General features: G+C 36.6%; 3 protein-coding genes across 5 annotated transcripts; 1 reads left to right on the top strand and 2 right to left on the bottom strand.

Moving 5' to 3' along the window:
- The first annotated feature begins 1,053 nt into the window (after nucleotides 1-1,053).
- On the top strand, nucleotides 1,054-15,249 carry LOC124536788 (histone acetyltransferase KAT6A). 3 transcript variants are annotated; one of them, XM_047113387.1, is made up of 11 exons: nucleotides 1,054-2,240; nucleotides 2,869-3,033; nucleotides 5,053-5,213; nucleotides 5,296-6,596; nucleotides 7,121-7,334; nucleotides 7,417-7,814; nucleotides 7,913-11,951; nucleotides 12,046-12,152; nucleotides 12,728-12,912; nucleotides 13,274-13,382; nucleotides 13,511-15,249. In XM_047113387.1, the coding sequence occupies exons 1-11, from the start codon at nucleotides 1,695-1,697 to the stop codon at nucleotides 13,792-13,794; spliced, it is 7,509 nt and encodes a 2,502-aa protein (XP_046969343.1). In that variant the 5' UTR covers nucleotides 1,054-1,694; the 3' UTR covers nucleotides 13,795-15,249. The 3 variants fall into 3 exon arrangements, with proteins under 3 accessions (XP_046969343.1, XP_046969342.1, XP_046969344.1); XM_047113386.1 differs by having other exon boundaries at nucleotides 13,259-13,382; XM_047113388.1 differs by having other exon boundaries at nucleotides 1,057-2,240; nucleotides 5,296-5,378; nucleotides 13,259-13,382.
- A 1,260-nt stretch (nucleotides 15,250-16,509) lies between these two features.
- LOC124536762 (F-box/LRR-repeat protein 15) lies at nucleotides 16,510-18,185 on the bottom strand. Its single transcript, XM_047113351.1, has 3 exons — nucleotides 17,879-18,185; nucleotides 17,095-17,561; nucleotides 16,510-16,975 (listed from the first exon to the last, which is right to left on the bottom strand). The coding sequence occupies exons 1-3, from the start codon at nucleotides 18,080-18,082 to the stop codon at nucleotides 16,822-16,824; spliced, it is 825 nt and encodes a 274-aa protein (XP_046969307.1). The 5' UTR covers nucleotides 18,083-18,185; the 3' UTR covers nucleotides 16,510-16,821.
- A 1,406-nt stretch (nucleotides 18,186-19,591) lies between these two features.
- LOC124537071 (odorant receptor 2a-like) lies at nucleotides 19,592-23,190 on the bottom strand. The gene is made up of 4 exons (XM_047113785.1): nucleotides 23,055-23,190; nucleotides 21,372-21,567; nucleotides 20,436-20,653; nucleotides 19,592-20,292 (listed from the first exon to the last, which is right to left on the bottom strand). Exons 1-4 carry the CDS (start codon nucleotides 23,188-23,190, stop codon nucleotides 19,592-19,594), a joined length of 1,251 nt encoding a protein of 416 aa, XP_046969741.1.
- Nucleotides 23,191-27,236: the final 4,046 nt, after the last annotated feature.

Below are 27,236 nucleotides of genomic sequence, written 5' to 3'. Positions count from 1 at the left end.
TAAAGATATGCTAACCATAAACTCTTAGTGGTCCACAATATAGTTGAATTATTAGCAAATCACATGAAATACGTAAATCTATGGTTTGTTTAACTTTTTTCCGACTACCAATATTCATAGGCATCACGAATCACAAAACCTGGTCTGTTCATCGATATAATGTCAGATGTAGCTGATGGAGTTACGTTCAAGCTCAAAAAATAAGTATGCGATGTTTCTAAAAATAGCATAATAAAATACCAGTAAAATACTCTCCATGTCCTTCACAGAGACATGAAAAGTATTTAGGTAGGATTGCTAATTCGGTTTGTCATGAATGTTTGTATAAACTTGTAAAAAATAACAGCATGCTCATTAAGGTTTATATTTATTACATAATATATCATACGCATGAAGCATTTTTACAAGAACTAATCTCTTTCCTATCCAACATCTATCGATGTTGATAAATCTCTCTTTTTTTCTTCACTACTACTAATACTACGACTTATAGTTTCTGGGGAAGTCGTTATTCCATCACACTTTGTAGATCGAACATTTCGTCTTTATACTTCTCGAATCATATGGCATAGGTATAGTCGGTATAGGGCTTCGCCATATCTCAAATAATAATCATCTACCTAAATTTTTTACAACTCACAAATAACTTTGGACTATAATACATTAAGGAAAGTAATGAAACAGAATCCCTCGATCACAGCGCCACTTGGATTTTTCTTTAACAGTGGAGCCCCTTTCTAGACCCTACTATGTGAATTCTGCTGAGTTACAAGACCTTAATTAGAAATTAATTAATAAAAAAGTTGCCATAACGTTCATAAATTCAAGGTAATATTGTTACTACATGAGTGCTGCTAACAGTGCTTAAAGTAATTTACATAAATTGTTTAAATTAATAGGCAATTGAATTTTTTATTTATTACTATATTACATATTTTTGTCATAGTAACTTTACTTAAACTTGAATAACCATAGACAATCATAAGATCATTAATTATGAAGTAAATTTCAATTAAAAATGGCAATACAATTGTGACGGACAGGATATCAAAATTATTTTTTCTTATAGCAAGGAAACTGATTGATAGCCATTTTGAAGAGCCTTTTGTTAGTGTTTTGTGAATGTTTTCAACAAAATTTTGCAAAATTTAAATTACATGACTATTATTATGCATCATTATAATGCAATATAATAATAAAAGATTAATTTAATAGAAACTACATAACTGTGTTGTTTGTTTGGTGAAGGCGCATTGTGAAAAAAGAACCGGAACGAACTTTGCCGTATTTTAGTTTTATTTTCATATTTGTGAAACTTAGTTCGTTAATTGTGATGGTGGAAGTCGTTATTTGATGAATTTAGTGAACTTGTTAATTGTAGTAACATTATTTACGTCGCGTGTATTTGTTCGCTACGTAAATTGAGATCGCCACAAGATGGCCGCCATCGGATGCTCGATCCGCCAAAACCCGCTCGCGAGGCCCGATGTGTCATCCACTGGCGACGGTGTTTGGGACATGCTGTAAACTGGCGTCCCTCACCGCGGCCGAATTTACCGGTCGCTTCCGGCGAAGTTCCATTTTATAAAATGGAATTTCGCTCGAGGCGCCAAAATACGATGGGTGTTGACACATCTCTAGCTGCAATACCGTACCGTTACTTTGACGGCCGAACAAAATAATTGTTGACAAAAATGAGCGAACCAGACGACGTCGGAAAAGAAGTGTGGAAGCGATGGATTCTTGAGGCGATACATAAGATAAGGTCTCAAAAGCAGAGGCCGAGTGTGGAGAGGATATGTCATGCGATCAGACAGCACCATAACTATCACGAGGATGTTGTGTCGGAGCGGTTGGAGCGGGCAGTGCGCGAGGGTGTTGTTTTGAAGGTATATAACAAGGGACAGAGTTCGTACAAGGATCCAGGAGGTTTGCAGAATAAAGTTTTGCGAATCGCTTCCGATGTGGACGTTTCGCGAGCGGTCGCGAAAGCAGTGCGTGAGTTAGGGGAGCGAGACGGTTCCAACTTAAAGACAATCGAGAAACATTTACGGCAAGCGTACCAAGTTTCAGTTGAGGATAACACGGACGTGCGGAATATATTACGGGCGGCTGCAAAGAGAGCTGTAGCTAGGGGTCTGTTGCTTCACCACGCGGGAAACTATAAGGCAACTGATCGTCCACTCACAGCAACAGACAGAATAGCAAAACAAAGGAAATTGCAGGAAAGTCCGGAAAATGTAAGTTGTATACAAACATTAATTCCAACTATAAAATGTTAAACAATCACAGTAATATAAACAAGCAATTAAAATAAATTAGCATTGCATAATATTGCATTTGTAAAACAAATATTTATATTGAATATATTTTCAATTTAAATTGACTTAATTTAATTCATAATTGTACTTTCATTGATACTACCTTATCAATAAATAAAAACAAATGATACTACTACTCATTCATAGCTATGGATTAATGAAATACATATTTATATTAATTTTGTAAAAGTTTTCATATATAAAATTTACTTTGAAAATATGTACAAATATAACATAAAATGCATCTGTGATCCAATTTATTTGTATGTAAGTTGAATTTTTAGTTTTTAAATATAAAACATGTTTTTGTTAAATAATTGCCTGGTGAATTTGTGTGGTAATTGTGTAAATAAATATAATAATACACTTATACATCTTATGGAAATACATAATAGAACAACAAAAAGCTAATATTGGTATACTAAATTATTGAATTTGTTTCTAAACAGATAATATTTGTAATATTCATTGTATGTCATACCAAGGAAAGTGACCACACAAAGTTTTTATAATTTGATAATAAAAAAATCTGTATTTCTAATTTCAGCAACTAAGCCCAGGAGGTGTTCCGGTGTGTGCAGAGTGTCTTGGTACAGATGCCAAAAACCGTCTTGGAGTGAATGAGGCACTCATCTGCTGTTTCCAGTGCAAGTCATATGCACATCCAACTTGCCTCAATATACTTGAATACATAAATTTGACAACTTTAAAGGTAAGCAATTATCCTTACATAATAATCTAATAATAAGTTTCTTAGTGGTTGGATTTTGTGAAAGCATTTCTGGATATGTACAACATATTCTACCACCAAAACAATACTTAGTGTTGTGTTCTGGTTTGAAGCATGAGTGAACCAGTGTAACTACAGAGTAAGTTAAGTAACGTTAGAGAGACATCATGTGCCCCATTACCTAAAATATCATTAAAAAAATTAAAGGTAAAGACATCATCAATTTGAAGTCATAGATTTCATATATGAAAAATATATTTCATACAAAAAGTGTCTCATAAGCACTTTAGCAAAGCAATAGTCATTTTATGTACCATTTGTTAAATTCCAAGTATCAGCAAGAAACTCAGTGGTATACATTGTGCATAGAAAATATATAAATATAATTTGCCTTGTAGTAAATGCTTACGGTAAAATATGTATAAATTAAACAAATAAGAGTAACTGCTGAGTTTCTTGCTGACTAATGTGCTTTCTCTGTCGTCGACTTGAACCATAATATCTGTATATTTTGCATTAATGACATTGAAAATGGTTGTTTGAATGATGATTTTCCTTATTTTTGTTGAGTTATTGAATGAAAATTAATTTATAACAATAGAGCTGTTAAAGAAGCAATACCAATTAACTGTTAATAGATGTATTATTTATCTTCCTATTTTATTATTTTGTTATTTATAATCTTAATTATTATATATATATCTTAATTATTATTAACTATATTAATCTTAAAATTATTGTTTGCATTTGTTATTTAGCTACAAAAATAAATTATATATTATAGAAATGTTAAACAATATGTAAAAATATTTTTATTTATTGTAAAGAGAAACACTCTTTATTTTTAATTGATGTATATTGCTTTTTTTGATTAGCTTGACTAAATTGTTTCTATGAAAAGTTCAACAAACATATACTAAGCTGAATTTAAGGTCACTTATACCTCCTTATCAGTGAAAGTAAACAAAGCTCCAGCAATAATCAAATATTTCAGGGAATCCCTATATATATGTGGGTATTACTTTTCTTTGCTTGCTTTAGATTGCTTTTCATGCAATTGAGAAGTAGTGTTGCCATGTGCTCAAATAAGACATGTCATTAACAAATAATAGTTGTAATCTATCCCACTGATCTTTGGGTCATAAACAAAAAGCTAAACAAGACACAATCTTAGTTTAGCTAACTTATCAGATTTGAGCTTATTTAAGGTATTACAGTGATTTTTAATGAATGTGAGTTGGGGTCAAATCTTGCAAATGTGATGGTGACCACATGATATTATAAAAATAATTATTTACTTTAATATAGAGATTACATAAAAGCTTCTTGTTAAAAAAATCATCTTTATATCTTTTGAAGATAATTTATACTCACACAAACAACAGTAGACATTAGTTAGGTATATAAATTGTTCAAACACCTAATAAACCTGTTTACATTGTCCAATATAAACATCAGTTATGGACAATTTGCTCAGCAGTAATTATATTGTTTGCATCGCAAGTCAATTCATTTTTTAAATTATTATAGTGGTCTTTTTCTTAGACTTGAATAAGGCTCATAGAAGTTATTAGACTTGTGTCAAAGAGTTACAGGGCTAAAACAAGTCATTTAGTATGGAAATGATAAAATATACTATATTTAATATTTTATATATCTTTTATGCATTACTATGATTGTTAGGAATAGGTCTTAGAGTGTTAAGTTTATTTAAATATTTTTTAGTTATAATATTTTAAGCTTTGTTTTTTAATATTGTTAATAGCTTAATATTATGTGACTAATAATATATATTTTCTAATGCAAATACAGCAATATATTAAGGTAAAGACAAAGGAATACATAATTTCTTCTCAAAGACGGTGTACAATATAAACATTGGGGTATTTAATTGACATTTAGCCTTACTTGGGGGTATTTCATGTCGCTCACTGGGGGCCCAAAGTAAGTAAGAGTGGAGTCTTATTTATGATGCATACTAACCCGTGCGTCCCGCCGCAGAGCGCGCGCTGGTGCTGCGGCGAGTGCGCGCGCTGCAGCGCGTGCGGCCTGAGCGGCGAGTGGGCGTCGCGCTGCGCCGCCTGTGCGCGCACGGCGCACGCGCGCTGCCGCCGCCCGCCCTGGCGCTGCGACCTGTGCGCCGACAAGCCGCACACGCCCCGGTTAGCTGCCACCTGCGCACACATGCCTGCGATACGGTGTCTCGGGGAGTCGAACTCTAACGGATGAATCGTTTCGTTTCAGAACGACCATGGGTGGAACGCCGAAGAAGCGGAAACCGAAGACGCCGGCGCGACGCATCGACTCGGACGACGAGCCCTCCGACGGTAATGACTCGCCGTACGCCCGCCTCCCGTCCGAACAGAGAATGTCAAAGGAGAAGCAAAAGTTTTTCAGATTCTCCGCTTTCAATCTCGTGAAACGGCGCCGGTGTAGGGAGTCCTCGAGCGAGTGGGAGGGGTGGGAGGGGTCGCAGTGGGGCGGCGTGCGCGTCACGCGCGTGCAGCGGCTCGAGCTGCGTCTCGAGCGCCGGCAGCGGCCCGAGCGCTCCGACCAGTCGGACCGCTCGTCCTCCGACAGCGACCCGCCACTCGCGCTTCCGTCCCGCGCTGCTCCGCCCGCGCCTCCCCTCCGAGCCCGTCCCGTTCCCACTATTTTCGAGCGTCTCGCTTCCGACGCAGGTCCCGACGGCACGTGGGGTTTCGCTGCCGAAGCGCAGAAACAACGCCTTGTCGATGAACCTGCGAGACGGTCACCCGAGAAAACTCGGTCACCTGACAAACGGAGATCATCCGAAAAGCGGCTTTCGCCTGAGATTCACCTGTCGCACGAAAAGCGTAGATCACCGGAAAAGCGGGGTTTAAATGATAAAAAAGGCTCGCTCAACAAGCGGCACTCGCCTGAACAACGACTTGCGCTCGAAAAGCGACGATCTTTAGAAAAGCTGGGGTTATATAATAAAAGACGATCGCCTAGTAGACATCTTTCTCCTGAAAACCGGCTTTCCATCGAAAGGAAACGGTCGCCCGACTTGCGGCGCTCGTCCGAGTCACTTCTGACGCCCGAGAAGCGGACATCTAAAAATCGTTGCACCCCCGAGCCGCCGCAAACGTCTGCAGCGCAGCAGTCGCCGGGACCGCGCGAGACGGCTTCCCCCGCGAGAGCCGGGCGCCGGCGGCGGAGCAGATGTGGCGACAGATTACTCACGACGCTCTTCGACGGGCTCTCGGAATTCTATTCGGTGCGAACGGCGTCCCGCTCGCAGTCGCGGCACCGGCCCGCGGGGCGCGAGCGCGAGCGCGAGAGCGAGAGCGAGGGGCGGCAGGTGTTGAAAGAGACGCGGAGCACGTTCAAGCGGTACCAGGCGGCGCTGTCGCGAGCGAGCGCGTCGGCGGCGCGAGAGAGCGCGGACGGGGTAGGGCTGCGGTTGAGCGCGTCGGCGCTGGTGGTGCGCGCGGCGGAGGGCAAGCGCGGCGGGGGCTCGGCGGAGGAGGCGCAGGCGCACAAGCTGTCGCGCGCGCTCGGCCCGGCCACCAATCAGACGGGTAAGATGGGTTCGGGAGGCGCGGTGAAAGTGTCGTGGTGGATCTGACCGTCGCTCGCTCTGATTGATGGCCGGCGCTCCGCTGTCTCTCTCGCGCTCGCTTTTCCAATCTATCGAATTCTCTGTTCGGACTCGGTGAGTGCAATCGGCTTCGCTTCTCCGTTCGGCCGCCGGGCGCTGACGGAACTTTCGTTACTCGGGTGTCGGCAGTATCCACACGTGCACTTTCGCTCGCGCTTCTCGCCGTCGAAGCGAATATAGAATCGATTAGCTCGCTTGGTGTGCGCCCATCTCCTTGTTCCTTTTGTTTTGGTTTTTATTTTTGCTGCTTTATATCAATGTGGTTCGAATGTTTCCTTTGCAACATTGTGGTAACTAATTATTTAATAATGCCTTGTTTTATATTTGTCACCCATTTGGCTTAACTCTTCGGTTTCATTTTAACAGTCTTCCTGCCCGAGCTAGTGTATCTTCGGCCGTGTGAGCGTTTGGACATAGCGATCAGTGTAGTGTTGTCTTCCGCAGAGGGTAAGAGACTGCCGCCCGGGGTGACGGAGGCGGACGCGGAGTTGTTCTCGCAGGCGCGCGCGTCGTCGGGTGCGGAGGGCGAGGCGGCGGCGACGCCGGGCCCGGGCGCGGCGGGCGGCCCGCCTCCGCCCAGGTGTCCCTCCGCCATTGAGTTCGGGCAGTGGGAGATCGAGACGTGGTATTCGAGTCCTTTCCCCCAGGAATATGCCAGGTATTTGTTTTTCTATTAAATGTTATAATTTACTACCAATTTATAAGAACATTATTTATGATTTTTTTCCTTCATCTTCCAGGTTGCCAAAGTTATTCCTCTGCGAGTTTTGTCTGAAGTATGCGAAAAGTCGAGCTGTTTTGATGCGGCATTTAGACAAGTGCCTGTGGCGACACCCGCCCGCCACGGAAATATACCGATGCGGGGACATTTCCGTCTTTGAAGTCGATGGGAATGCTAATAAGATATACTGTCAGAATCTCTGTCTACTCGCAAAGCTATTTTTAGACCACAAAACACTTTATTATGATGTAGAGCCGTTTTTATTTTATGTACTAACGAAAAATGACAGCAAAGGATGTCATTTGGTTGGCTATTTCTCGAAAGAAAAGCATTGTCAGCAGAAATACAATGTGTCCTGTATAATGACGATGCCTCAGTATCAAAGACAGGGATATGGGAGATTTCTCATCCATTTTAGTGAGTGGTGGAATTATTTTTTATATATTTTTATATCAAATGAAATATATATTTTTAGCACTATTTTAAGATGATAACTAATTTTTTTTTTTTTTTAGGTTACTTGTTATCGAAGGAGGAAGGGCAGCCAGGCACACCAGAAAAACCACTTTCAGATCTGGGAAGAGTTTCATATCATGCATACTGGAAATCTGTAATTTTGGAGTTTCTTCATGATCACAAAGATCGTCCATTTACATTCGAAGACATAGCATTGACGACAGGAATGCACATGAATGATGTTGCTGTTACATTTCAACTTCTCGGCTTCATGAGATACGTTCCAAACAATGAATCTGTTAAACTGGGAATATGTGTAGATTGGAATCGGGTGGAGAATCATATGAAAAAATTGAACAGTAGGCCACGTCTCGAAATCGACCCGGAATGTCTTAGGTGGACACCGCTTTTGGCGCCGACGATTAATCCATTCAGATCGCCCGAAGAAGGATCTGGGGACCAAGACACTGAAAACGACGATACTGAAATGAAAACAGAGAGTGAAAACACAGAAACTGAACCAGAAATTTCGGCATCAAAACCGGAAATGAAGTCTAAACATGATAAGGATGCTGCTGAGCCAGTTGAAGTTACTTCATCCGGAAGAAGACGGACTCGACCACTTAAATATAGTGAAACTACTTATCAAACTACACCTACACTTGGCGATGGCAATCGTAAGAGAAAACGCGAATCTAGCAGAAAAATGTCAGAAACTGTGGAAGAGGAAAAGAAGGAGCTGGAGGCAACTCCAAGAAGACAGAGAAGTAAAAGTATAGCAAGTAGATCAAAAGCTATTCAAGATGAAATTACTGAAGAATCTCTACCAAGAAACAGGAGGAAAACCCTCAAAGAGCCTGCTTACGTTTCAGATAGTCAGGAAAGTCAAGAGAGCAATGATGTTCTTAATGAAAGTACTGATGTACCTGCTAGCGTAATAAAAGCAAAGACGAAGAGACAAGGTCGTTGGAAGGGTCGCAAGCGTCAGAAAGGTAGTAAACCTTCTCCAAAGATCAGTGGCACACCAGTTGCCAAGAAAGCAAAAGTTGATAATAATAAACAAGACCAAAATGACTATAAAACTGATGATTCTATTGAAGAGCCAGTAAATAACATACCTTCCAAAGTTCAAAACCATGCAGCAAAGAATCAAAGTGAAAGTAAACCAGATGCGACCAGTAAAAATACTGGTGAAAGTTCAGAAGATTCTTCAGGGGAGGCTGATGATGAGATGGATGTCGAAGAGGGAGAAGACAGAACTAGTGTGCCCAGCAAGCCGGCGACTCCTCGCCCTGTAGAAGAGAACAGTACAGACCATCACACTAGCGACATGGAACTTGATAGTATTCATATGGATTCACCAAAATCATTAGCAGAAAAAGATCAAGTTATAAATGAAACTAATAAAGATAAAACTGAGGAAGATAGTGCTGTCGTCGAAAATGGACCAACCGTAGGTGTAACGTCTGATGACACTGTAGAAGCTAAAAGTATTAAAGACAATACTGAAAATGAAAAAATACCAGAAACAAGGAATGGTGAACTAAAGTCTCCCACTAAAGCGCAACTTGATGATAAGGATACTATCGTGATATCAGAATCTGATGATAACAACAGCCAAAGCTGTCCCTTACCATCACCTAAACCTAACGACTTCATTCCAACACAAAATAATGAATACAAGCCTAAAGATCTCCCGGAAAAAGAAAGTCCATCGAAAGTATTGCCAGTTGTTTCAACTGAAAATGCTCATATTGTTTTAGATGCTAAAGGTTCAAGTGAGGCTCGACCGCCTGTTGATCTTATTGTACCGCGCTTACATCCAATCGAGACTATAGTCGTTGAAGGAGAATCGGATAATGCTATTTCGCCACATACCGGTGTGTCTCCTAAGAAAGTTGACAAGACAGTAATAAGTGAGTCACCTAAACAGAAGAAATTAACTGAGAAAGTAAACATTGAGATGTCGTGTGAACTAAAAAAATGTGAGATGAGGAAGGAGACCGTAATCCAACATCAAACTGTTGAAGAAACTAAAGTTCCCGAGAAGAAGTCGCCTACTAAAATCGAAACCATTATACAGAATTTAGATCCTCATAGAGATCTCTCTAACAGCCTGAAAAAACCAGATCCACCTAAAATCGATTCTTACAATGAAATAGATACTAGAAAACTACAGATGCCCATTGCAAGTAAAGAAAGTGAAATGCCATTCAGAAATGACATGATGCATACTAGAAAAGATGAAATAGTTGTTTCGCGAAGTATAATAGAGAACACTATTCCTAATTACCACAATTCCGTCAGTAATTCGATGACAATCCAACCGATTAACTCTTTACAGCTTCAGCATCCCTACTTGAACCACAGAACTAGTGTGAGTAAGGAATCACAAGCAGTTCAAACTGACAAAGTGCTTATCAAAACTAGTGACTCTAGTAGATCTATTAACAGCATGTCTGAACCTTCACCAGTGATAAGCAAGAGTACTACGAAATTAGAAGTGCCCCATCCCATAACGTCGCCTGTCGTAAATCCAGTGATACCAAAAGTGCCCAATGTTACTGATATTAGTTTTTTACCGAGGTGCCAAAGTGCTAATGCAGCTGTTAATTTAGGCATGGAAAGAACTGAATTAGATCCTAGTTTCACCAGTAATGCCTTGCACAACACCCTGAGCGGTTCAATGAGTATAGTTCAAACAAATACTCAAGATAAAAACGATCATAATCAGAAACCCAGAGAAAAGAGCAAACTACGGGATGTAAGAGTGAATTCAGCTCATAGCAAACTGGAAAAGACTGAGAAAAAATCAACAAAAAACGAAACACCAAGAAGCACGCCGGAACCAAAGTTGTTTTTTCCAGAACAAAATACAAATGTAAGAAAACCTGAAACATCTGTTCCTATAAATGTAATAAATACGGTCTCTGTGACTAGTAAATTAGAGACGAAAGCTAGCGAGGCACCAAAGAAACAAGATTTTTTTAAGAAAGAAAAGTCTAATGCATCAAAGTGTGAATCAAAGAATGCGTCGATTAAACATGATAAAAGTTGCTCAACTCAACTCAACTTAAAGGCAGCTGAACAGAACGATATAAATAAAATGATGCCCAAATTTAAGTATGATAATGAGCTTGTTCCGAAAGCCGACTATGGAATGAATCAAATCCCCAACTATCACACAACGCCCGCACAGTATCCTATGTCACAATGGCCGCCATGGGATCCCACTAGAACGTGGGATCATAACAGGTTTTTGGACATGAAAAATAACGAAAAGAACTACCTGGATAAATTTCAAGGTTTCAATTTACCGCATTTAGATCAGATGCAAAAATCGCCACAGAAGTTGCATCCGAAATATGATCAAAAAGATTTACATAACATCGCTTACGGAGCTCTTTCGAGTGGGATATATGCTACGACAGGTCTACCTCATTTTAAAGAAACTAAAGCGCCAACTTCGAAAGCCTCAGATTGCACCCAGAAAAACGAATGCAAACCTGCGAAACAATCAAAGACAACAACAGCGTGTCAAACGCAATGCGAGAATAAAAAATCACAGTCTCACAATACGACAGAGGCTCAAATGAAGCAAATGATGCAGCGTCAGGTTAACAAACAGCAAGATGTGGTCACGAGCTGCGCCGAGTTCCGGCAGCAGAGTCCACAGGTGTTGACGTCTCCCGGGTGCAAGACTCCGTTCAACCAGAATGGTCCGTGTGGACAGGAAAAGGTTGAGATAGAGAAGAAGTCACGGCAGCATTCCAAAAAGGACGAATCTCCAAAGGATACGAATAAGGAGGAAATGTGCGAAGCCGTCAGTCCCGCTTTGCAATCGATGGGGGTTTACACACCGGATTCCACGAGTAACTCGGTACATTCAGTGCAATATCCGGTGTGCGAGTTGGACGTCAGCCAGTTGGGTCTCGAGTCACCCACGAGCATCGGGTCCGATCTGGCGTCGCCGTGCTCCATGATGCACATGCATCCCGCGCCCAGTCCGCAGTACCCACATTCGTCCATACACATACCCTCCATCATGAGTCAGCCGAATCAACCGACGAAGCAGCAGAAAATAAATAACAGGAATAGGTGAGTCACTCTTAGTTAACTGAGTTTAGTATAATCGACTGCCATGACACGTCTTTCGAATCGTCATGTAACACTGAAATGTTTTCTACGCCAGGAACAACACGGCGAGCAGCTCGAGCGCGGGCGACAACAAGGCCGTGCGCGGCGCCGCCACGCCGCCCGCGCGCCACCGCGCCACGCCGCCGCACCCCGCGCCGCACGGTGCGTACCCTGCCCTCTGCACTAAATACTCTCTGGCTTATATATTGTTTACAAGTCTAAGTAGTAGCAGTACTAGGAGTACTGCGAATCGGGCTAGCGAAAACACACTATATACTCAGAGTCGGATTTAAAGGTGTGGAGGCCCCGGGGCCACAAAGCAGTGAGGGCCCTAGACAAACAGAAGCGTGAACACCCTAATAATTATATTATTATGAATTAATTAGTTTTTTTTATTTCAATCAGTAAGCTATGAATTGTTTCGTATTTGTATCGGTAACTTTTAAAATATTAAATGGTGACATTATTATAATTTGACTATATCTCAGTATTTGTTAACTTGCTGAAAACTATGGCCCCCTCTCATGTGGAGGGCCCCTCTCATATGGAGGCCCCAGGGCAGTTGCCCCGGTTGCCCTCCCCTAAATACGGCCCTGCATATACTATATTAACTCTTCATCTGCCTTGTGTTTAAGATTGATTTAACTGGTGAAAGTTAATTAGAACATTATTTATATAACTTTATTTAGTTCATTGTATTAATTGAATTAATTTCAAATTGTTTACATTGCTTTCAGGCGGCGGAGTAATGCAAGGCAGTACAAGCGGAAGTGGCGGAGCCGGCTACCAGGGTGGCTATTTGTCGTTCCAGCAGCAGCAGCAGTACCATGGCGGGTGGGCACCTTCTTGCTCGTTGGCTAAGCTGCAGCAGATGGCCGACGCACCGCAGCATCCTCCACACACGCCGCCGGCTCCACCACAGGTACTATTCTTTAAGTCGCATAGTTGTATATATACTCTGTTCTAAACACATCTGTTTTAACTACATACCGCGCTATATGAATGCGTAGTTAAGACATTCTATTCTTTTGAAGCAAAAGCCTCTTTAAATTTGTACCATTATAATGACAGTAGTAAAATCTTAATTTACTTATCTCAGTTTGGGTTGTCTGGAAGGGATATATAATTAGCCATAAATCTCTCTAAGTTCTGATTATATTTTTGTGTTGTATTATAAAAGACCATATATATTTTTTAAAACCCACCCTTTCAAAATATTTTATTTTTGTATTGAATGAATAATGACAGAAATAATTACATCGTAATAGTACAACGTGTTCCAGTACGGACAGCAGGCGGGTACGCCGCCGGCCAGCCACTACCACGCGCCTAAGTACTACGCGCCCGCTCACAACCAGCTTGAGTCGCCAAGGAACACGCGTAATGCTACCAGTCAGTAACTCATTTCATTTTTAAATTCAACTTAATACTGCCTTTAGCAATAGCAATAATATATTTTAAATACTCCATATTTTACGTCGAACTATGTTTTAAATATTTCATCAAAACAATATTTCCAGGTAATCTAAGTCCAATGCAGCACGTCCAGATGGGCCCTGGGTCGAGAATGTCGCCGAATCTAAATACTCACATCATAAGCCAATACGGACTAAATGGTTACCGGGTTCCACCTCAGCAGCAGTTTAACAACCTCCCCGTCCAAATGATGAATGTGCAACCTGGTGTTCAGTACCCTGGACCAGACCCCAGAGCTCAGCAACCAAATGTTTATGCTTATGCAGGTTACATTAACCCTCCACCACCTCTGGCGATGCAAACATTAAACTCTACTATGCGTCGGTAGCCTCGACCAAAAACCCAGTGCCGGAAACAGTGATAGTGTTTAGTGAGTGATGGATAATTGGACGGTGACTACCGATAGGACTGAACTCACTCGGCAAACTTATATTTTGGTGTTTCTATCAGTTTACAAATTGCCTTTTATGGACATAATTTTTTAAAAGAAACCCTGACCAAAAATCGGATTGTATGATAATTATCTATAAGGCATAGTACAAATAAAAACATAACGCTTTTAAGACCTTGTTTGTATATAACGTTTATGTATTAATGTAATTAACGATTAACACCACTTCAGTTGCCTTATCCTCCGCACTAGTGGACCCTCACCCTTCTGTTGTAACAGTGAAGTAATGGCAGCTTTATTATTTTGTATATGATTGTAAATGTTGTATCCTTGAGAATACATAGTGCCCGGTATTGAAGCTGAATAAAGTACAAAATTGCTGATAAAATGTATTTAGAAACTGTTGTATAATATGAAAACTATGTCAGGGAAATGTAGCATAATAAAATAGTGCAATAAGAGTAGGATTTTTTAAAATTGCATGTTTTTATATCGTCCAGCAATCAAGTATTGTTAAGCTCGGGTTAATCAGCACTAATACTGTGATAATCTCTCGATTGTCATCGATGTAGAAGGCGCCTGTTGATAACATGATAAATTATTAATATTAATTCTTAATTTCCCAAAGAAACAACTATTTAAGTATGTCAGAATTAACGTGCAATCGTTTCCAACACAATAAATTGTATTTTGGATCTAAAACTCATGTGAAAACTTATATTTTGTATGTATATCATGTAATATTATCATTTCTTTAATGTTGAAGTCTGTACAGTTTGTATGTAATTATGATTTTGATAATTTTTTCTCTTCTCAGAAGTGCCTCTTTCTCGTCCCTTATGCTTAATTTTCATGTAAGATATTGTAAATGTACTGCTTCTACTTAACACAAGGCTGTATACATAGAATCGTAACATTAGTATTACTGTATTAAAAAAATAACGATTTTTAATTTTATCAATGTGATAGTATTAAAAGGATACAAATAGATTGATCCCTCTGGGCTCATTGCATAGACAGGCCTAAATGATGGTTAATTTTTTTTTATTTTAGATTAAATTAAACTATAATTTCTTTTTATACGCTTCGCACTTAAGGATTATTTTCGTGTTATCCTCGTTAATTTATTGCCAAATGTTATTAACACTTATCTTGCAAGTTATATTAAGTTAGTTGAGTTTAGAATCTGTCTTTGAACATAGGTTTACGTTACGAAGCAAGCGCGGGCGCCCCCCGTACTCGTTGGATCAGTAAATTATTTTTTAAGATCTGCTCCTGTAAGGTTATAAATGTTATTTGTTACTAATGTGTAGTATATAAAATATTGTAAATATATAACATTAAGACTTGTAGCAGGTGTTATCACACAAAATATAATTTTGTGAAAAAATTTGCATTGTCTTTGATTTGTCCTTTAGTTTTAAAATTTGTTGTCCTATATTATTTATTTAATTTCCGACAATTGTTCCAGCTAATTGGTCACCGCCGCCCATAGATACACGAGATGCCTGTAATAAATTTAACTCATTCGCTTAAATTTCAGACTTTTATCTGGTGTTAATACTAGCTTGAATGAAGTTTCATTATAATAAAACAAGTACGATCTCACAAATAAAATAAAATATAATTACAGTAAATTACCTACTGCTCCACTTTTAACTAAAATAAATAACACTAATTCTACACACAATAATAACAAATAACAATAAAATAAATGATAAAAAAAACAAAAAGGTAAACCATAAATGCGCATATTTCCCTAATATAATTTGTAATTTACGATTTGTAGATATAAAATCTTTCGTTCTATATTTCATTATTGAGTGCTATGAAACTAAAAGCTTCATTTAGGAAGCCCTTTTAACTAGAGCTATATATAGACTTTTTGTTAGAAATCATATTTTTAAAGGTGTTCAATACATTATTTATATTGACATTATGAAAAGTGAGCGACTATTATTATCATCCAGATCATCTCATATTATATTATAAGGAACAAAAAGAAAATAAAAGAAAATTCATTTATTAAATTATAAAATACATTTCTGAATGTAAAATATAAACAGTTCAATAGTAAAGCCGCAAAATGCAATCTTAATAGTTAATTTAAACAATAATGAACATTCACATAGGGTTGTTTCTAAATTGGGTACACAGCAACATTAAGTAATTATATATTACTCATAAAAGTATTTGACTAGAATATTACCTTATTTATTCTTATATTTTTAATTTGTTTATTGTTTATTTATTGCACAAGTAAATAAGTCTCTATTTATATGATTTCATATTTATAGTTGACAATAATATTTTGTCAATAAATATTTACAAACAAAAGAAAACTACAGAAAAAAAATCGTTTTTTAAATACAGACATACAATGATTGTACTTATACTAATTTTTATTTTGAGTTTTCAACTTTATCGATCGATCGCAAGCAAGCTGTACATACTGGCCTAGCGTAAGGTGGCATTTTATCTCCTCTTATTTTCTCTCTATTTATTATTGATGTAAGTGGTAAGGTCATTTACATCAACAGATCTTATATTTTTTATCCCGAAGACTTGTTGCTCTACTTTCAAACCATTGTGATATAATTTATTTATTTATTTATGACAACTTTTGACAATGATAGAATTAAAAAAAAAAAAAAATGTTAGTAATTATGACATTGAATAGAACAAAATAAAAAATAAAATGTGACTTTATTTTTCATTTACTGTAATTACAAATTTTTGCTCATTTATTTGCAATCAAATCAGAAAGTATAAAGTTGGCTTGCTCAAAAAATATTAGGCACAATCACTGATTTCAATGAAATTCTTTATAATTATTCTAGATAATTATCTTATCATGTGGTTTTACTTCAAAAATATAAATGTGTTTAAGAATTATTCATAAAATATTCAACTTATAGAAAATATAAATTAAACTTATATACACATAAATAATCCACACAACCGTCAAATCTGCACATTTAAAGGTACGGGGGGAATTTCTGCAGGCCTCCTGTCTAAGTGTACTCTATTTCTCATTAGACGTAGACTATTTTCTGTTACCTTTGTACATCCTCTTATAAGCAGACCCTCTAGATTATGGCAGTGCAAGGCGAGGGCCCTAAAAAAAATATATACATAATATTTGTGCATTACTAATACAATAAAAAGAAAAATATGAATCTATGTATTTATAAAAAGTTTTATATTAATGTTAATATTTTAGATTTCTAAACTTACATGATACCCTTATCTGAAATTTCACAGCAACCTCCTAAATTAAGAAGCTTCAAAGAGGTACTATACTTGGACATTGTGTACAAGCATTTATCAGTAACCTGTACATTGCCTTCCAAATTCAAAGTTTTCAATTGTCTAAATTTTTTAATGAACACAAGTATACAGCTTTCTGAAATTGAGACGCAGAAAGCCAAATCTACATCCTCTAATTGATTTTGATGAAGGGCAAGTGCTTCCATAGCACCGGTCGTCAGCCAGGAACATTTGGACAGTTTGAGAACTCTTAAATTATTGCAATACAATATAGCTGGTTGCAGACATTTGGCAGTCAAGTTTTTACATTGGCTCAAATTCAAATTGATGAGTTCTGGATTGCGTCGGAGCATAGGAATCAGGTCTGTGTCAGTAATAGATACACATCTGCTCAAATTTAAAAGTTCTAGCCTTTTGCATGTCAATGCAAATACCTGCAACAATCATAGATAAATATGAAATACAAAATAACACTCATAAATTATTATTGTTTAAATAAATTATAGGTGGATAGATAGGCCATTTGATGGTATGTGTTCACCAATATAAATTGGCGTTGTAAGAAATATTAATCATTCCTTACATCGCCAATGTGATTCAAACCCTGGGAACTATGCAACTGTCTTGTGCCTGTATATACTGGCTTACAACAATACACCTTATTGCTGTTGGCAGAAGAATATCTGATAAGCGGATAGTATAAATTCAGATAGGCTTGCACAATACCATGATAAGTTTTAGCGATACTCACCTCAAATGTGTGTGGCGAAAATCCTTTATTCATCAATTTTAAGGATTTTAACTTCGCAAAATACATATCAGTTATTTGGAGGCAAGTTCTAGATACGCAGCGAAAATTAAAGCACTCTCTAATTGTTAAGAATGGCATGATCCTTGACACTAGTATATCTTCCCAATACAAATCGAAAAAGTGTTTGTTTCTCTTTATATTCATGTTAATAATGTAAATTTACAGTAAAATTGAAATACAAATATGTTTATTTCCTCTCTGACATTAGTAGTAAACAATATCCAGATGCAGGGCTGCCAGACCTGACATTATGCAAAATCTTATCTTATTTTATAAACCAAGAAAACAGTTGAAAAATAATCTGTTTAAAATTAAATTATTAATGTGTTGTAATTTTAATTTAATTACGAATAATTATTAAATATATATTAGGTTTTTCTATGTCAGAGATCCTCAAACATTGTAGTCTTGTAGAGAACGGACGTGGACGGTGTGGTTCTACATTTAGACATTGCTGTTTAATTTTGTTCTTTGGAAAATATCGTTTTTTTAGGTTATTATTTCTGGCAAGTGTTTACTTTATTAAACGATTAATAATATATATAGTGTAATAAATAGGTATAAATCTTCTAATTTAAACTATTATTATTAATTGTTGATTGCTGTTTCTCTAGTGTTTTAAGACTTTAGTCGTCAGGTATTATATTTTAGTTAGTCTTAATTGACTTCTGTAACGCTTGTAACTTAGTTGATTATGATATTGTCATGCTAAGGAGATGAGCAAATCAAGTTTTCGCCATTTGTTCTGGAATGGTTGTCCTCGTATTTTTGCGATCGCAAGCAAGCTCATCCTACTGACCTAGCGCAAGGTGGCATTTTATCTCCTCTTATTTTCTCTCTATTTATTATTCTCCTTTCCACTTACATAAACATGTCTTATATTTTTTAGGCCGAGGACTTATTGCTCTATTATCAAACTATTGTGTGATAGCAGGATGATGTAAGTGATGCTATTGCAAATATTAAATACAATATAACTTTACTAATTTCATGTACCCCATAAGCCAACTATTTATTAAAATATCTTGTGTGTCACCTACCTTATTTTGACCTTAAATAATTGCTTATTTGAAATTAACCATTTTAAAGAAACTCGAATGAGTTACGGTATACTGTTGAGTTAAAAATTTTATTTTTAAGTAAATTGTGCCCTAATTAAATGAATCGAGTCGAGATGGCCCAGTGATTAGAACGCGTGCATCTTAACCGATGATTGCGGGTTCAAACCCAGGCAAGTACCGCTGATTCATGTGCTTAATTTGTCTTTTTTATTCATCTTGTGCTCAGCGGTGAAGGAAAACATCGTGAGGAAACCTGCATGTGTCTAATTTCATCGAAATTCTGCCACATGTGCATTCCACCAACCCGCATTGGAACGGTGTGGTGGAATACGTTCCACACCTTCTCCGCAAAGGGAGAGGAGGCCTTTAGCCCAGCAGTGGGAATTTACAGGCTGTTGTTGTTGTTGTAAATGAATTCAACTTAAAAAATGATTTACAAAAGAATACACATTAAGTTTATAATTACGTTTTATTTGTATTTTCTCATTTTCAAATAACCATCAAAAACTATATCACTAAAAAATTCGTAACGAATTGAAAATAATATAATTAACACGGAATATGACACATTCCAAACACTTTATAAAATATTTTAGTTCACAGTAGAATGAAGAGCTGTGTATGCTGAATAAGTGCATCTGATAACGGACATCAGGCATACGAAACTCAGGGCCGACAAACCTCCGGCTGATAGCATCAAAGTCTTCTGAGAATTTTGCAAGATCAGAAGAACAGTTCTCTGATTAGCAGCGTTGTAATTTTCCCATTGACAGCTATATACAGCATTTTCGAAGACAATACTTGCATCTATCAGTCTCTGTCCTATCAAACAGTCCATGAATACTTGGTTCAAGCTGTACGGCAGTTCAAAGTAAGTGTTCTCCAAACCACCGAGAAGTTCAGTCACGATACCAATCATAACGAAGAGAAATTCTATCACATATATGAAACGAAACTTGGCCTCGACAATGTGTTGAAGAGTTATGCCAACAATATGAAATTTGATAATCTCTCTCAGACGATGTTTAATATATACATTTTTTATGTCATAAGGTGAGACAGTTTTGATAATATCTAGCTCTTTCTCACTGAATTCTTCGTAGAATTTTTCACTGTCGTCCCATAATTTGATTAAATCCTCACTCAATGCTAGCATTTGGGCTTCGATGTAGCCAATAGTCACACATATTAGAAGTCTGTAGTTTGCAAGCGTCAAAACACCGAATATAACAGCGAGCGTCATAAGGAGTGTTGCTATTTCGAAATTAGGTGTTTCAAACATTGGCTCCAAACCTAAAAAGAAATCAAATTTAAAGAAGAGATTTTTTGTAGTTTACTAAGGACAGAAAGCAAGAATTTCGGTGCATTATGCTTAACTAAATAGCAATGTATTACTTTTTGTACATAATATGAATCGGAAAGTACGTAAGTTATACCATAAGTAACGTATAAGTCCTCAGTCAAATGACGCCCTGGCTTTAAAAAAGGAGTCGTGATGTAAACGACTCCGTTGAGCGCCAGAGCGCTCCATGTCAGTATGGCTCTCTTCTTAACAATTCTCAGTTTCTTTTTAAGATTTTCAGCAAAACGAGAGTTGGGGTCAACGCGGGCATCGCATTTCAGATATTCATCAATCAAATTCGTGACTGCCTTGCTACAAATAATAACTTAACATTAGATACTCATAATAGAATCTGTTATCAAAGCACAGTTGCAATATTTTATGTTTGGAAATAAAATGTTGCTAAAAGGAAGAACAACGCTATTATATTAAGATTAAAATATTTAAATATCATTATTTAATTATGTATGTCATCAAAATTATATGAGTCAGCATTGCATGTGCATGCAAGTGCCTGTGCATGTGTCAAATGATCTATTTTTACAAGTTCATCCTTTGGGTGCTGGGTTTGATTTCTAAAGATTTTTTTGGCAAAAATCTCTGTCTTTAGTCATATCCTGAAGTAATTATCTTCTGTTGCATATATCTTGCTTGTACTTCCATGTTTTTAAAATATTTTATGTTTTTAGTAGACGTTAATTTTATACCCTGATATTAGGAACATGCAATCTGACTAAATCTATTCAGTCTAAGTTGATTATATTTAGCATTTTACGTTTTAATTTTTAACAGTTAAGAAGACAAACAATGCTCCATTTAATGGTACATGGTCAAGATTAATAGCTTTGTATTAACTAATTCTGATAAAACTCAAATTCAAATTACATTATTCAATGAAGAAGCATTAGACTTTCTTATTGATGGTCAAATTAAACACTACTAAGAATAGTCAACAAGGTAGTTCTTAATTTTTCCTGAGATAATCCATGGACCATTCGACTCAAATATGTATGAAAATCTTCAAACTTACCAGTCCAATTTCAAATAAATAAACTTTAAGATCGACGTTCCACTGCAAACAGCGAGCGAGAACTCAACTGAAGCGGCAATGTAATCTCCTGTTTGAGGGAACCTTACGAACACAAACCAGACCGCAGAAAATATATACACATAGAAGTAGCAGGCTGCCCCTATGACGTTTAGGACTTCAGTTATCCAAGAAATGGCTGTAAAAATAGTTTTTGTATTATGTTAAAGTTGAGAAAAAACCTATCTACAAAAAAATTAGAAAGCAAGTTCATTTCATTTAAAATTATATACATTTATATCTATATTTTTTAATGTTGTAATATTATAACTGTGAAAGTAACTCTGTCTGTCTGTTGCTCTTTCATGACCAAAACGCTGAACCGAATTTGATGAAATTTGGTATGAAGTAAATTTGAACTCCAAGAAATGATATAGGTTACTTGTTTGCCCAGCACAACAACATACAACCAACACCTTAAAACGAGCGTAGCCTCGGGCCGTGTATACTAGTTATCCTATATACACACATCAACACCGTCTAGGGATATTTTGAATTTACTCAATTATTTCAAAATTTACTAAAGATAACATGCAACATGTTCATATTTTTATAAAGCCCATTTGCTGACTATACTCCAGAATAAAAAATAAACCTTATTATTTTGCGTAAACAATTTTATCCTTAAATAAAGAAAAAACGTAAAATAATGGTAAAACTAACAATTAATGTTTGTCTCAAGAAAATGTGAAAAAAGTAGAAAAGTTATTGTTTTTAACAGTCATATGAAAAGTCAGTAGTCTGTAAAACTACCCAGGACATTTATAACGGCCCTGTGACAATTTTTCATACTTTTGATTAAGTTATCCAAGTCTTACTGCGGTATATTGTCCCAGGTCCGACTAAGATGCAAATAAGTGGCTCATCCGTCGCAATATTTGCAGGGAAATTCTTCAAAGCCCTTCTTTGGAGTATGTTCCAAGCGTGCTCTATGGGGTTTAGATCAGGTGATTGAGCGGGACAGCTTAAGACTGATACGTCTTGTTCCTACAACCATCTCGTCACCACTCCCGCTGTGTGGGCGCTATCGTGCATGAGCGTGAATTCTTTGCCCATTTTTAGTCTATGAGGCTAAATTATTGACACAAGCATCTCTATCATCATCTATTTTTTTCAAATTCAAATTTAGAATCGTCCAAGAAGGTTTAGGAAATAGTCTTTCATCAAAAGATTTTAAAACTGGCTATGATTTTTGGAGTTTAAGAATTTTATACAAAATATCCCTAGACGGTGTTGATTTGTATATATAGTACGACACAACTTAGATGTAGCATCGGCAAAATTCGCAAAACCGATCACATCCGAATTGAGTACGCTGTCCCAAAATAGTAATATTTAGTTTCTCATGCGAATATGATCTTTGCACAAACGTAATAACTTGTAATATCATGTGACATATACTATTCAATTTGACACGTCGATTTACATGCACTTGCTTTCTCTGACGCGAGAATCTATAGCGACGAATAGCGTCGAATGGCACGATAGGGAGCTATTTCTATTGGTTGTGTAAATCGGCAGTGATCGGTTTTATTTTCATATCATTGCATTTTCCGATGCCATATCTAATTTGTGTCGTAGTTATATACTAGTTGTGATTTGTAACTTGATTAATAAATAACTTACGTTCATGATCTCTGCTGTCTATCTTTATTGATGAATATCTTAATATTCTCGCTAAGTTGTTTATCATAGTAGGATAGTCTGTATATTTTAAACTGTATTTTTCGAAATCTCCTAATTTTCTATGGGCGGTTGCCATGATACCAAATTCTGTTAAATTATTATATTATAAAAGTTAGTTTACCAAAATAAAATTTACTTTTAAAGTAATATAAATACAAGTATCTTTCAGTACCAGTACGTAGATAGTGAAATATTAGATAGCAAATTCTTGTAAAGTAAACTTTCTCGAATAAAGAATTCATTATGAGTAGATCGACGTGAAAATTATGTACTTAATCTATGTAATTAAATGCACATTTTTAATTTTCAAAGCTAGTAAATATTTAAATAGAAAAAAAGTTTAGTTATTATGTTTTAATTTTATATAAATTTGTAAAGACTTATGCTTTTTTGATGTAATATATATTTTTTATTTATGAGGATGCTTTTAACAGTAGTTTTTGGGCTATATTTTGGACATAGTTAACATTAATCACTTTTAAACTAGCGAAACTGTCATATCATAAAAATTATATTTAAATAAATTAATTCTGCTATATACTTAATAAAGCTATTTAATTACAAGCTAACAATAACCTATTTTAGTCGAATCCATTCTTAAATTTTATTAGGAGTATCTGCAGCGAGAATAAATATCTCTGGTTGATATAATATTAGTATCTCTTTTTACACAATGTAAATTTTCAGATAACTTCTTAGGGCCCTGGGGGAGGGGAATTACGTTCTTTGGGATTCAACGCCTTCAACTTTGAGTTACGGTCCACGCCTCAATGGATTTTTATTAGTTCTAGTAGACCAATAGATGTACCCCTAACAGTATTATCATAGACAATTTTGGGACAGAACATACTCATGTACTACGAAATATAATAGTAATAGCAATCAAATTGTTTTTGTTGTATGTTGTTCTTTAGGGGTGCCCCGTACCTTAACTAAAGACGGCAATGTGTAACAACAGTACGTCAATTTCTATACTAACAGCCAACGGTATACTAATAGCCACTGAAGTTTAAGGAGAAGGCTTGGAGATTCATGGACCAAATTCGAAATTTGAATCGCGTATATTAATTATTTTTAACATCCCGACGTTTCGAGCACTTTACAGCGTTCGTCTATCAGCGTCAGTCTACCCGTGACCACGAATTTCAAATCCGTTATAGCTAGTTTTATTTCAATTTGTAATCGCGAAAATATAAGACAACATTATGTGAACCAGTGAGGACTGGAAACATCAAATAAAATTCGCCGGTTGGAGTACCTCAAAGTCAAATATGCCCGATTCGTAACGTCCATGAACTTCCTGAAAGGTTTGGAGATTATTCACCGCGCTGCTCAAATTCCCGTTGGTGGACGGACACACGTTGATTTCCTTAACCGCTTCACACGAGGTGAAACGTAAACAAAAATTAGGCACCGTAATAATCGGTTAGGATACACGCGGTTAATAAATAATAGTCAAGCGACGTAGAAGACATGAAACACACAAACAGATACACAAACATTCAACTAAATATTCGTGTATTGTATCAAATTACTTTTTGTTCCATTCACTGTCGAAACGTATTTTATTGATATTTGTTGTGCCCTTGGAGTAGTGGTGCAAAAAGCTTCATCAAAAGTATAACACCTCGCCTCATTGCTTCCACTGGTGACAGGAGGGCGGGTTCGTTTTGTGCCTAGAGGATCGGAATTGCGACTCAACGGGGAAATGCTGCTAGCATTCTTGCCACCATTCCACGCGGTCAAGATTTATATAGTAACTAGATTTAGTTCATATTCTTATGTTAATAAAATATTATTTTACATTCAAGATTCAACACAACATATCTTGAATTCGTTTATAATAAATATGGGTAAGTATGTGACCGTTCCCACTACCACGTAGGTCCGAAAGAATGCAATATAATTGAACTACTTTGCTTTATAGACTTTGCTTTTTTTCAAGCTTGGAACAAACTTCCCGTAATGACTTTGCTGCTTTGTTCAAAATACAACAATATGTACGTTTTGAGGTTATACTTATGTTATATTTTTGTTTTTAATAAATAGGTAGATAAAATGAATGGCAAATTTGGATATTCACCAACACTCTGTTGACTGTTAAAATAGAAACAATTTCTTACATTTTCAAAGCTCTATTTGGGAAACAAGATTATGTCCAATGTGCTTGTAACACTAGATCTGAATAAAACATTGTCAAAAGACTTAATAAATTATATTTTGTTGAAAATAATTAGACAGGAATATGCGTTAAACGAAACGTATCTCAACAACAATTAAATTTGCATAGAATTTCTTTGATTTATGCAAACATTCATTTTAAGTTGTAAACTTTATCTGTAAAATCAAGAACTTTTACCATCTGAATTCAGATTTAACGAGATTGTCCAGTAAAATTAATTCAACTTTGAATTTATTATAATTTCCCAGTACTGCAAATTAAATGACACAATTAGAGAATATGGAGTATAAATGAAAAAAAAGCTTTAAGACACTGGTTTACAGTTTTACTTATGGTATGTATCGCCTGGATTAAAACAAAATGCAATTCCCAAATACTTACCACAGCCCTGAAAGTTTATGTGAAAAAAAGTAATGTAATAGCAGTAGATGTAGATTTTAAGAATAATACGCGCATTCTCTTATTTTGGGTTACCTTCGCACCGTTTAAAAACGCTAATCTTTACACGAAAAGGCTTCCTTCCAGCATCTATACTCTTAGTTCCACCAATTACTTTTAGACAGTTAATGTTTTGGCATATCAATTAATCTCCGACAGAGGACGCCGCTGTGCTTTAGGTGTCCGTGTGGAAAGGAGGTGGAGGTGGCTTTCTTTTTCGTGGCTTTTCCGACACAGTTCTTTTAATGATACACTAAAGGTCTCTTGCCACCATCGACGTGTCTGCTCTTACCGAGAGACCCGAGGAATTATTCGTGATGATGATAAGTGAACTGATGGTCTGACATTGGTTTCCTGGGGACGAGGACAGGCTCTAGTGATACTACTCTATGAACTCCAATTATTTCTTTATCATTAATTAGATGCTTTAAATAAAATGCATAGTATTCGTATTCTTTTTTAAGTGTTTTAAATCAAAATTAAAATTTTGACAATCAATAAGCGGGTGTAGGGCTTCTATATGAAATCAAGGTCGGGTTGTCTGGAGGAGATGGCTACTTAGTCAGTTCTTCCGTCGCACAACACATACAATAATATTTTAATACATATAAATAACAATATTTTTTGTTTTTAATCCTAATATGCGGTATTTTATTTTCGTAGTGTACATATTAATATTAACATTGTATTACCTAGGGCTTTGTGCAAACCCGTCTGGTTAGGTACCATCCACTCATCAGTTATTCTACCGCCAAATAACAGTACTCAGTATTGTTGTGTGCCGCTATGAAGGGTGAGTAAGCCAGTGTAAATACACGCACAAGGGACATGGCATCTTAGTTCCCAAGGTTGGTGGCACATTGACGATGTAAGAATTAGTTAAAAAGTATATTTCTTACAGCGTCATTGTCTATGGGTGATGGTGATCGCTTACTATCAGGTGGCCCATAAGCTCGTCCGCCAACCTATACCATAAAAAAAACATGAACTTTCACTTTTTACGAAAATAAAATAAACGTAGGTACCTATTCTTAACAGTTAAAACTTTGCTAGCGATTAGCTTGACATGTGAAAGCAGGTTTCGAATTATAACATAGTAAATAAATTGAAAATAGTTAGGTACTTTTAATACGAAGAAAATATCCAATAGATTTTGTAAAAGATAACGTATGCTTTAACAATAAAGGGGTATGCAGAATCGATCGAGGAAACTAAATATATTTGTTTTATCAGTAAACGATTTACTATTTCCTGTGAAACTACATTCACGGTCGAATCCACGGTAGCGTTAGTTCGAGAAAAATATTTTATAAAGGACGGAAAAATATTGGGCGTTGTCTCAATTAATTAAAATAATCCTATTTTCTTGTGTATATAATTAAAAAAATGGTTACATATAAGCCACCTAAAGTCATATGAATACCATAATTGTATTGCATGGGATATGACAAATTTATTTAGTAAAGAATATGCAATATGTGTTAAATGTAGATGTGGTCTGA

This window comes from Vanessa cardui, chromosome 17 (genome assembly GCF_905220365.1).
Source record: "Vanessa cardui chromosome 17, ilVanCard2.1, whole genome shotgun sequence".
Classification (NCBI taxonomy): Eukaryota; Metazoa; Arthropoda; class Insecta; order Lepidoptera; family Nymphalidae; genus Vanessa; species Vanessa cardui.
Note: the sequence above shows the minus strand (reverse complement) of the source record. Positions and strands in the feature narration are given on the sequence as shown.